General features: G+C 47.9%; 1 protein-coding gene across 1 annotated transcript; it reads left to right on the top strand.

Moving 5' to 3' along the window:
* The first annotated feature begins 7,529 nt into the window (after positions 1-7,529).
* LOC119360698 lies at positions 7,530-11,047 on the top strand. The gene is made up of 5 exons (XM_037626226.1): positions 7,530-10,005; positions 10,197-10,583; positions 10,763-10,815; positions 10,921-10,929; positions 11,014-11,047. Exons 1-5 carry the CDS (start codon positions 7,837-7,839, stop codon positions 11,045-11,047), a joined length of 2,652 nt encoding a protein of 883 aa, XP_037482123.1. The 5' UTR covers positions 7,530-7,836.
* The last annotated feature ends 352 nt before the right edge of the window (positions 11,048-11,399 follow it).

Genomic DNA, 11,399 nt, shown 5'->3' with positions numbered 1-11,399 from the left:
GCGCCCGTGGCCGACGCCATCATCAACAATGGGCCACAGCAGGCCGGCGCCAACCCTATCCAGATCAGCTGCCGCGACGGCCTGATGCAGCCGCCTTGCTCCGGGCACGACGCGATCTCGGGGGCACGTAGCTGTCGTCGCTCGTCTCTTGAGTCGCGAAGAGCTCGGGAGAGTCGCTGGACTCCCAGGCATCACCACTGCTGCAGGAGGAGCCGTTGGGGAAGCGGGTGGCAGGCCTAGCCCTTGCCACGTCGATGTCCTGGCTGCCTCCTCTGGGGCAGTACTCCAGCCGGCGGCCTTCTGCATCGAAGACTTGAAGAGCATCAAGGAGGCGTCATCGTATTCGAAATGAATCATGAGGGCACCCCCTGTTCGGCAGACCCGGGCGATCTCGCCCAGCCCCGGGTCATGTAGACCTTGCCCGGAGCGACGACTTCAACCTCCACTCCGGTCGCTGGGGTACCGCAGTCGGCGTGCTGCAACCAAAGCTCGAGAGGCCCCCTCGGCGGCATCTCGAAGGCGAAGAAGGGAGGAAAGCGGATCCAGGAGCTCGGAGGCACCGCAGCATGTAGCACGAGCTCGCGAGAGGAGTCCGCGGTGTGGACTCTAGGAGAAACGGCGCGCACCGCCATGGCTCGTCGGCCTCTCCGATGGCGCGGGCGGCGTCGCTCGGCGTCTCCTTCTCCAGGGCCCTCGGCCCGGGCGTACAGAGGGAGCGGGAACCCAGGAGGCGGCCGCTCATACCAAGGCCTCGACATCTCCGGCCTCGCAACTTCGACGCGGCGGCTAGGGACCGGCCGTTTCTTCGGTGGGAGCGGGTCAGGCCCCTCCCGGGGGGCCTTTCCTTTCTCCTCGGCTGAGAACCGGCGGATCGGTGCCATCGGCAACAAGATGGAGGAGGAGCAAGGAAGAAGAATCAAGCGGAGCAAGAAGAGACGGGCAACGGGGGCTCACGCCTCTCCGTACTTATAGTCCAGAGGAGGCCAACCGTCAGCCTCCATGATCGTAGGTAATCATGACTCTTTTTGCATGCAGCAGGGACTCGTCAAATCGAGCAGCTGCCGAGGCAGCGTGGGGAAGCGGAAACGCCCACGTCTAATCAACCGTCACGCGGAGACCAAGGCCGCAGGCTATTGGGGCCCGCGGCGCTCCGCACTTGCCCTTTGGCTTCGCTGCTAAGCCAAGTCCGAGCACGCCTTGGGCCCGGGGGCTACTGTCGGCATTCTGGGAACGGGGGTCCCAAGACTTGCCTGTCTGCGGCCTGCGGCGTGGCTCAAGCAGTAGTCCAGTATGGCCCGTCTTCATCAACCCAAGTTCAAGACCCTCGCGAGGGGCCAAGCCTCGCGGGGCGGACGACGCAAGGCTTCCTCAGGGGCGGCCTCATCAGGCAGGCTCGCGAGGAGGCGGAGAGATCAAGGCAAGGAGTACCTCGCGAGGTGCTCGTGACGCAAGCCATGACGATCGAGACCAGGCGGGCGCCAGGCGGGCTCGGTGTCCTTGTTTCTTCTTTGGTGCAAAGGGGGCAAGCGCAGGCGCGGAGTACCGAGGCATCAGGCAAAGGTTACCATATTGGTGCAACGAGACCAAGACCAGCAGGACGGCAGGACGAAGATCACCGTGGAGCCCAAGACGGTGTCATCACCAGTGCCTTTGGCAGTCGAAGACCACCTTTAGTCAGGATAGCTTGTACTAGCTGCCCCCCTTCAAAATGGCCGTTGTTGGCTCCCTTCCCGCTCAATATTTGGGAAGAGGACCAGGGCCTCAATATATAGAGATAGCCACCACAATAGAAGGCATCTGGATATCACCTAGAGCCAACAGAGACGGAGCAATTCCTCTCCGTGCACACCACCACAAGAACACCCCTCGCGAGGCTGTTCTTCCTCTGTACTGTTCATCATCAGCCCCAGAGGCAATCCACCACACCACACACTAGATTAGGGTATTACACCACAACGGTGGCCTGAACCAGTATAAACCTCGTGTCCCTTGTGTTGTTTCATCGTGTAGCTTAGATTCGCGGCGAGGTTTGGGGGCGTGGATCGGTAGGGAGTAGATCTTCGTGCGCACCCCAGAGTTTGAACCTTAAGGGTTTTGCCGGAACCCGATATCCGACACACTCCTCGCACCATCATCCTTCCTTTTCCCCTCTTCTTGTCGCGTCGTCGCTGGAGGACGTCGTCGGCTGAAGCCCGGGCGAGTGGGCGACCGACAGCATTGGAGCACGCTGGGGCTTGGGATCGCGGCGACCGGGGTTGTGCTCACGTCCTCATGTGGGGTCGATGGTAGCGTGGCAGCTTAGGGTTGTGTCCTGGGGTGACAGGGACGGTGTTGTGGACAGATCCACGCAGGCGTGCGACGGTTAGGTTCCATGGCGGTGTTGGTGGATGTAGGTTGGCGGGGGGCGGGCGCGAGGGGTCGGGTGTGGTGGTGCCCTGGAAGCGCTGGGGTCCTCTCCTTCACCTTTGGTCCATGTCAGCGGTCTGAGACAAAGGTCAGATTGATGTTGGGTGGCCGCAACTTAGGCGTCGTCCATGGTCAACCCAATGTGGTTGCCCTGTATAGACTTGGATGGCTTGATGGTGGTGATCTAGATCCGGTCGGCCGGGTGGTGGTGGCTGCAGACTGTGTTGTAACGACCTCCCGCGGCTCCACGATGACGGTGGTCGCCGAAAGGTCTTTGGAAGGGTTCGTCTCTCCAAATCTGATGATGGATGGTTGTGCAGCGGCGGCGGTTACTCATCGCATGTAGCTGGTGGGATCGCGGAAAAATGGTGATGACAACGCATGAGTGACTTCGATGGTGCTATGCGCAATTGGTCTGGAGCTCCTGCGTGAAAACCTATCTCAGATCTGAGTTGGTTATACCTGGCAACAACGACATTTTTTGTTGTTACCTTGTTGAAAGCATTGCTCGGTATGCTCATATTGATTCTTGAGGGTGAATACCTAGATTCTTGTCTTGATTGTTGGATCATGTGAAGGCGGCGTTTGAGCATTGCTCCCTTTCTGAAGGCATTGTTGTTGAAGAACTTCATCGTTTGTGTGGTGTCATGAAATGGTTGGTGTGCGAATATGGTCATTGCTATAGTTTGCGAATCACAGATTTGATCGCTATAAAAAAGTTCTTTTTCTTCATCTAAGCATAGCTTTGTGAAGGTCTCTTCATTTTTGCTACTCCCACCGGCCCTCTTTACTATGCATATAAGACTTGTCTGGAGTCAAACTTTGTAAAGCTTGACATATTTATATTAAAAAGTATTAACATCTATAATATAAATTTATTCAATATGAAAATTAAATTTATGGTGCATCTAATGATATTGATTTTGTATTGTGTGAATGTTAATATTTTTTCTATAAAGTTGATCCAACCTTGCGAAGTTTGATTTTAGACAAATTTTATATGCAGAGTAAAAAAAAAAGACTAAAGGGAGTATGTCGGTGACCTTTGTAAGTACTACTTCTGTTTCTAATGTTTAAGACATTTTGACAGTTTAAATTGAACTGCCAAGACGTCTATATTTAAAAACACACGGTGTACATAAATAGTTGAAATCTTTGGTTTCTCTCTTCTCTGCTGTTTAGGAAGCTTCCCTCTGTGGTTTTCCCTTAGTTTTCTATAGGTATTCTTTCTAATTTCACTGACAAAGGCAAACCCTTTTTTAAACACAGCCGGTTTGATACAGGACCTTGCGCCATTTGGCACGACGGGTTTAATTATTAAAATGGCTGTCAGTATTACCAAATTGCCAAGCCTTTGTTATTATTTGAAATGGCACCTTGTGCCATTTGGCGCGCAACAGGTAATCTAGTTTTGCATATATAATCAGACAGACGGTCATTCGCCGCTGAGAAGGTCGTCGAGCTACGATCCATCACTCCCGAGCCGGCCTGAAAAGCTCGTCCAGGCAATGGCCAACGGTGCCGGCTGGGGAGAGCACCACGTCCGGATACGGCCAGCTCATGACGGCGCCGGACGAGCAGGGAAGTCTGCTGCCCCGCCGCCGCCGGAGATGGTGCTGAATCGCTTCGTTCGCTTCGTCGCGCTGATCGAGAGGCTTGGCAACGCCTTGGGCACGCTGGCCTTTACCTGGGCAACTGTCGTGCTGCTCGGCGGCTACTCCAAAGACCTCAGCTTGCAGGATGATTTTTGGTATGCGACAGCGATTGTATTCCTCGAAGCTGCAAGGTATGACAAAGCAGTTTTGTGAGTACATATAGATCCATGAAGAATATGAACTTCTTTCCCGGTTCGTACATGTATACATTTTCTGAAAAAATCTATGGTACCATACAGCGCTAATTTATACTGAGATAGGCCAGCTTATACAGACATATAAGAAATACAAAAGACCAGGGCGGTTGTTAGTCGTCCTACTCTTAGAGCATCTACAGCATGATTTTTCAAATTGACCGGACGCAAAATCGCTGACTGAACAGAAGAGAGGAAAAAAAATGATTCAACCGAACCCCTCAAGGCCTCCTTAAATGTTCGGGCAGTCCGACACTTCTCATATTGCCCTTGTATATGAGATAAGTATAAGGGGTGCCCAGACGTGTCCGGTCAGTGATCCTATGACCATGCACCACCTTTGCTCTTTGTTTATTCTTTCTCTTCTTTCTCTCACTCTATGTTCATCAATCACATGCATGTAACTGAATGTACAGGGGAAAAGTGAGGGACATGACTGTGAAAATGACAATTTAAGAGGTGACCGGTCACTGTCCACGGATGTGTCCACGAACGTCCACAATGTTTGAGGGCCAGATTAGGTTATATGACTGTAGATGCTCTAAGGCCGGTTCCCCGGGCGTGTCCGTGTACAATGAAGTATCCAAAATAGTTGGCCTCCACTTTTCCCCTACTGGTCGTGTCCTCCTTTTTTCTTTCTTAAACTCAATATTGGCACTTGCTGTTGAAATAATCCGAAGATAATGTTACTATACAACAATAATTTGAAGATAAATATTGCAATTCAATTACAAAATTTCATCTTGCATAGTTTAAATTAAATTCAATTGATTCGGCGCATTTCTCAACTACGAACCCTTCGGTGCATTTCAAGGAAAAAATCAAAGTCAGTGGCTTCATGTTGTGCAAGGCTGACAGGATTACCCATGTAGTTGAAGTCAACATTACATACACCTTCGTCCTCGTCCTCAATCATGTTGTGTATGATCACACAACAAGTCATCATCTCATACAATGTCTTAAGATCCCGTTGTTTAATAGGTCCACGAGCAATTAAAAAATGTTTTAGAGCACTCCTAATGCTCTCTTCATATGTTTTCTAGCACCTTCTTGCCTTTGGGAAAGTAAGCTTTTTTTGTTACCTATTGACCGGGAGATGGTGTGGACAAACGTCGCATACCGAGGATAGATGCCAACGGCAAGGTAGTACCACAGGGTATAGCCATACCCATTGATGGTATAGTTGGATTTTGGAGCTTTGCCTTCACAAAGTCTTTGTAAACAATGGTGGCCCATGGAGCACGTTTTTGTGGTTATGAGACCGTGGCATAGCAAAGAAAGATTGCCAAATCCACATGTCTTCTAATGCAAATGCTTCAATAATGATGATGGGGTCCTCAACATGATACTAGTATTGCCCTAGCTGAGCATAGGGGCAATTCTTTCATTGCCAGTGCATATGCAATCTAGCGATCCGAGCATACTTGGAAATCATCTTGAGACGGGCGGAACTAGATAGGTTAGGTCTTGTACACCCATTATTTCTGCAAGAAGGTTCACTACCTATGTATAATACACAGATGGAACAGAAATTGCAGTAAAACTGTGTTTTTTTAGACAACCATTGTCTGAATGTTGGCACTGCCACTGACTCCAAGTGTGAAAACCCGAGTTATATCCTTGTCATTTGGTTCTCTGAAGTGCTCCTTTTCCAGACATCTCACCACCACGGTTATAAATGTAACCATTGCTTCTAGGCATGTGGCCTGAGACATCAAGAGGTACTCATCGCACTGGTTTCCGGTTGTACCAGAGATCAACATGGCCTCTTGCACACCACAATAAAAAAACTCAATGTCACGCCGTTGAACCCTTGAAGTTCAAAATATGCTACTTTTCCTTCTCCGTTTCTTCAAGAATACCCATCATCATCGCCAATTCAGCATCTGAATAATCATCCAAAGATGATGATTTGATGAATTAATTATAGAAGTACTCATGACCAGAATCTATTGTGTTTCTTTGCAATTGAACAACAAAAATGCCCCATGTTCGATCATTTCACCGAACACATGGTGTGCGCGGTGTCCGGCATGGACGACATCAGTCAATAAAGAGGATATAGAACTAGGGTACCACCAGCTAGGAAGGGGCCAGTCACGTCGTCCCTGCACATGGAAAGTCAGCCACTCGAGCCTAGGCACCAACCGGATACCGCGTCCACTTGGGAGCTAAGGCAACATTGATCCATTGGCACACGACCATTGTTTGACCCGATGGCACAAACCCACCTTTAATCTGACGCGAGCCATGTAAACCTAGCTCGAGCATGTATATAAGGCGAGTTAGGACCCTCTCGGGAGGATCCAAGACATTCTAGAGACATCTAGAGACAACCACCATAAGCAGGAGTAGGGAATTAGCTCCCCATAGAGGGCCCGAACCTGGATAAATCGCTTGTCTCATATGCCACCTTCTCGGTCCTCCACTCACATACCCCTCTCAGCGATACTACCAAAGTCAGCGATACTACCAAAGTCAGAACACCGACAATCGGGGGTGTACATGGGCGGCGGACAAGGGTGTTGGGCCCCGGATTCGTCGTCCAAAGGGTAGGGGGCGGCGACAACAATGTGGGACTCCTCCGGGTGGACAATACCGACAAAAGAGGAAGGGAAGCGGCGGCGAGGACGGACTCTATGGAGTGTTGAGTGGAGAGTGGACAGACTCTGTGGAGGTGGAGCGGACGGCCTAGCGATAGGAGGACAAGCAGGGCAATGAGATAGAGCATCCGAAGGCCTAGCACGACCCATGCGATGTTCGAGGTGGGTTTGGTTGCGGCATCAGGGTCCGGATGAGGGCAAAGAGTGATGGGAGCCAGGGTGGGTGGGGTGGGGAGGGGTCTGGGTGAGGTCAGGTTGTCAGGCCGACGTGGCAGATTGTCCGAACGTCTCTTACTCCCCTCCATTTGACACCACCAGAGTAGGGAAGATAGTAGGCAGTCCGTACTTGTCTAGTCCAAGTATGGGAGCCCGTTGGAGGCCCAGTTTTCTACGGGCAGTACGATCCAGACATATTAGGGGGAGGGGAGTTTTTCTCAAAAAAAAAATAGGGGAGGAAAGTAGGGGAACCTGTTGTAGATGCCTCTATGGCCGAAATAAAAAGACACAAAAGAAAAGTTATCCAGATCCTATGAACACTTTGGGATTTTTTTTTAAAGTATACAAACTCACAAAGGGGTACATATACTCGGACCTATGTACTACCTCTGTTCCTAAATATAAGACGTTGAACTGCCAAAAACGTCTTATGTTTAGAAACAGAGGATGTACATATTAGACTTTCTCCAAGGCGTAAATAACGTCAGTAATTATATACAGAAATATACACTCGAAATAGAGGTATGCACTAGATATTTCCCTATAATAGTACCGTAACTTTTCTACTGGTTGAAATTAATTAGAACACTGCTGCAAAAATTGTCATGCAAGCTTAACGGTCCAAATTAAGAACCCAGCGCTGTTATGACCTACTGAAAGCATTGTCTATCTTTCTTAAACATTATGATCTTACACTCTAGAATTTGTGATTTATATAATGCCCATATATAATAAAATGAATGCATATATGCATACTTCAGGATGTTCACCCGCAACAACAGAATGGATTACCAACTGTTCTTTAACACAAGGGGAGCTTTTAGACCTGTGGGCTGGAATGGACTGGTTGCAGTACTATGCTTTTTTGATGTTTTCGTGATCCTCTGGGAGAAAGATTATCTGTCTGATATGATGCTTCTATCGATAGTAATAATATTTGCAACTGGCCGATTCCTGTCTGGGCTGAAACTGAACATATGCAATCCGCTACGCCGTGCCACGTCACTGTGGAGCCCCTTGGTTGCAATCCTACTGACGGCTCCACCTCTGTACAACGGAGGGATAGGCCCATTGACCAGTTGGATTGTATTCACAGCACTACTTGTGCCAGTGCTATTGGTGACAATAAGCAGGCTACGGTTCACCAGAATCGTCAAACTAGCGGATAGTATTCTTGGCAGAAAACAAAAACTTTGGCGCCGAGTTTTTATAAACTTGTGCATGATTGCTGCGCTAGGGATGCAGGTGTACATGCTACACTTAGATCCATTCATGAACATGTCCCTTATCATGATAGTCCAAGTGTGTGCCTTGGTGGTGGTGTCATTTGGCAACTTCCAGGTTCCAGCAGCAGTGTTAAGAATCTGCCTAGCAAGCTTGAGCTTACAGCATAGCTACAAGGATGACCAAGAGAACCTGGCAGCATCTCTTGAAATCTTCTATTGGATGGTGCTTGGACAAGGAATCCTTTATGCTGTGGCTTGCATGCTCGAGTTCTTTTCGTTCATCCCGCGGAGGTCCCTTGTCCACTGTGGTGTATTTAGAGGTCAGTGGGGAGTGGACTCCGTAAATCTGTACTATGCATATGCCCTAGAGAAACGCATGCAAGAAGGTGTGCTTGCTCCAAAGAAGATCAGCCTGAGTAACTTTGCCATGGATTCTCTAAACTCCAATTCATCCAAGAATCAGCTCTATGGTATTCGGATGATGCACAGCTTTCTGCAAAGGGAGCCAACCAAGGCACAGCTACTTTCAAAACTCACCACTTCTACCAAGACGGTGGCCAGAATAATCAGGATGTTGAATTGGACAAGTCCAAAGGATACAACTATCAGACTGTATGCCGCGAAGGTCACCGCTGAACTTGCAAAAGACCTCCATGTTGTTACCTTCCCCGGTACAATGCAGCTTGTATCAGCACTTCTTGATGCTGATAGCAGACCGAGAAGAAGAAATCCACTTCTGGACACAGATGATGAGCAAGAAGAAAGACAAGATCAATTTCTGAATAGAGAAGATAACCGGGAGCAAGAACATCATACAGTAAGGGATGCAGCTGTTAACCAATCGCAAAGACAAGACCCACTTCAAGACACCAATAACCTACTTGAAGAAACACAAACATGCTCGACCCAACAACCTTTCGTCGACAAACAGAACTCTTACATAATCAGATGCTGGCAGTGGATGAAAAAATTATGTTCAATTCCCAAGGAGCAGCTGTCGGCAGACCATGATCTTCTCCCTGCACTGGCCATGTCGATAATTGAAAGTCTTGCTTGGTGTGATCAGGAAAACTGTGTGGAAATTAACAATGCGGCTAACCTCATCCCGAAAATCATAGGATTCACGAGATTCAAACATGCCATGAACACTGTGGATACCGAGGCAGAACAAAAGGTCATGTTGAAGTCATCACTGAAGGTGCTGCAAAGACTCACAGGTATTGGTGGGGAAATTGGCATAACACTTCGGTACAAGATATCAAAACATCCCTTCCTATTGAGAAACCTTTCAGAAATCTTGAAAGACAACAGAAGCAGCCAGGAATCGAGAAAGTTGGTGACCGGAATCCTCAGGAACATTGCCATTGATGGGAACATAAGGCAGGACATTGGTCGCATTCAACTGATCATCACCAGGCTGAAGCAGACATTTCTCAATGAAGAAAATCCCATGATCGCCAATGCTGATCACTTGTCACGGAAGGTCGCGGGGCAAGCACTGGCAATGTTGACGACAGAAAGTGCCCAAAATTGCTTGATTGTGTTGCAGGAACCAGACTTCATTAAGAAATTGAAACATATGATCTTGATCCATGATGGCAAGTACATATATATGGCAGCAAGTCTGTTACGTAACCTGTGCCTGCACTCTCAACACGAGCTCAGAGAGCCGGACCTGAAGGAGCTATCTCATATCTTGCGAGAGGTGAGCCCTGTTAATTCAAGCAACAAGTGCAGTATTAGAGGTGGCTAACGAAATTTATCATTTGTATTTGTTCTTGTGCGTGAGTTGTTCGTAGATCCCTGCAATTTTGTACTTCTGCCCGTTTATTATCACTGATTATGTAGTATAGCTACAAATTGAATTGTCACTAATTATGATACATATCATCACAGGTGTTGGAGAAAATAATTGACGTGGAAGGGGCAGAACTAGAGATCATCATTGGCCTTAGTTCACTAATTTGTAAAACCATTCCTGAAGACTTTACCCAAGAACTAGAAGGCGGCCAGATTAAGCGAAGATTTGTGAAAAGGCTCGTCGATGTGTTGAATGCAAATACGGAACCTGGCGCTAATTGTCCTGGGATCAGAAGGGTTATACTTGAGCAGGTCATTTACATGATGGAGTCCAATTATCGCTATGCGGACTGTTTCAACGAATTCAGGATGACAGAAGCCCTCTCAGTCGTCGAACAAACACTGTCACACGCTGAGAACTACAAGTTCTTCTTGGGTGATGCAGGTTTCATGGAGTACAACACACCTATCTCCGCTCTTGTGGTAAGAGCAAAAGAGCTTATGTGTCGTAACTGACTAGCTTCAACCGTAGATGGTAGCAGAACTTCTGAACACATTTGATTCCTCATTTCATAAGCGAGTTGTAGGAGATTATTCATTTGCAATTGTAGTGAAATGTACGTTACAGTACAATAACGGACACGTGGATTTAGATTTCTTAGCAAGAATGCAGGTGTGAGGAGAAAAAGAACAATCTTGGCTTTAGAGACACAAGGTGCTGATATAGTTGTAGAGATTTCATATTTGTAATTTGAACCTCAGATAAAAAATAGTGGGTGTATGTGCTTTATTTTACAATGAAAAATACTTTCGTTTGCAGTGGGAACAGGTAATTTTTATTATTATGCATAATCAAATGGTTCTATCTGTAACCAGTTAATTCATATCACTGTTTTGGCATATACTGTTACAGGGAAATTTTCATAAAGTTGGTGCCGATGCAGTGAGGGGTTGTGTTGTCCAATGTTTACAAGAAAATATAGGATTATGCATCTAGGTTAGGACAACACAGTTGAAGAGAGGGAGATAGTGTGATGTTACTGCACAGATAATCAAACAAATCTTGCTATTAATAAGTCTGCGTCATGTGGACAGTGACATAAATGAGGCAAGAAGGCCAAATCTATGACCATGCCCCCAGGAGGCGATGTCCGGTAGTCCCTGGCATAGCACGAAAGAATGCTTATGAATACTTTTCAATCTGTTTTGTGGTCCATGGTCCCAATGTTGCAATACGAGACTAAAAATGCCCAAGTCTGATGGGATGATGGTCTCCATTGTTCAGTATGCCACTGAGCA

Source organism: Triticum dicoccoides, chromosome 2B (assembly GCF_002162155.2).
Source record: "Triticum dicoccoides isolate Atlit2015 ecotype Zavitan chromosome 2B, WEW_v2.0, whole genome shotgun sequence".
NCBI lineage: Eukaryota > Viridiplantae > Streptophyta > Magnoliopsida > Poales > Poaceae > Triticum > Triticum dicoccoides.
The sequence above is the reverse complement of the archived record's forward strand: the minus strand, read 5'-3'. Positions and strand labels throughout refer to the sequence as shown.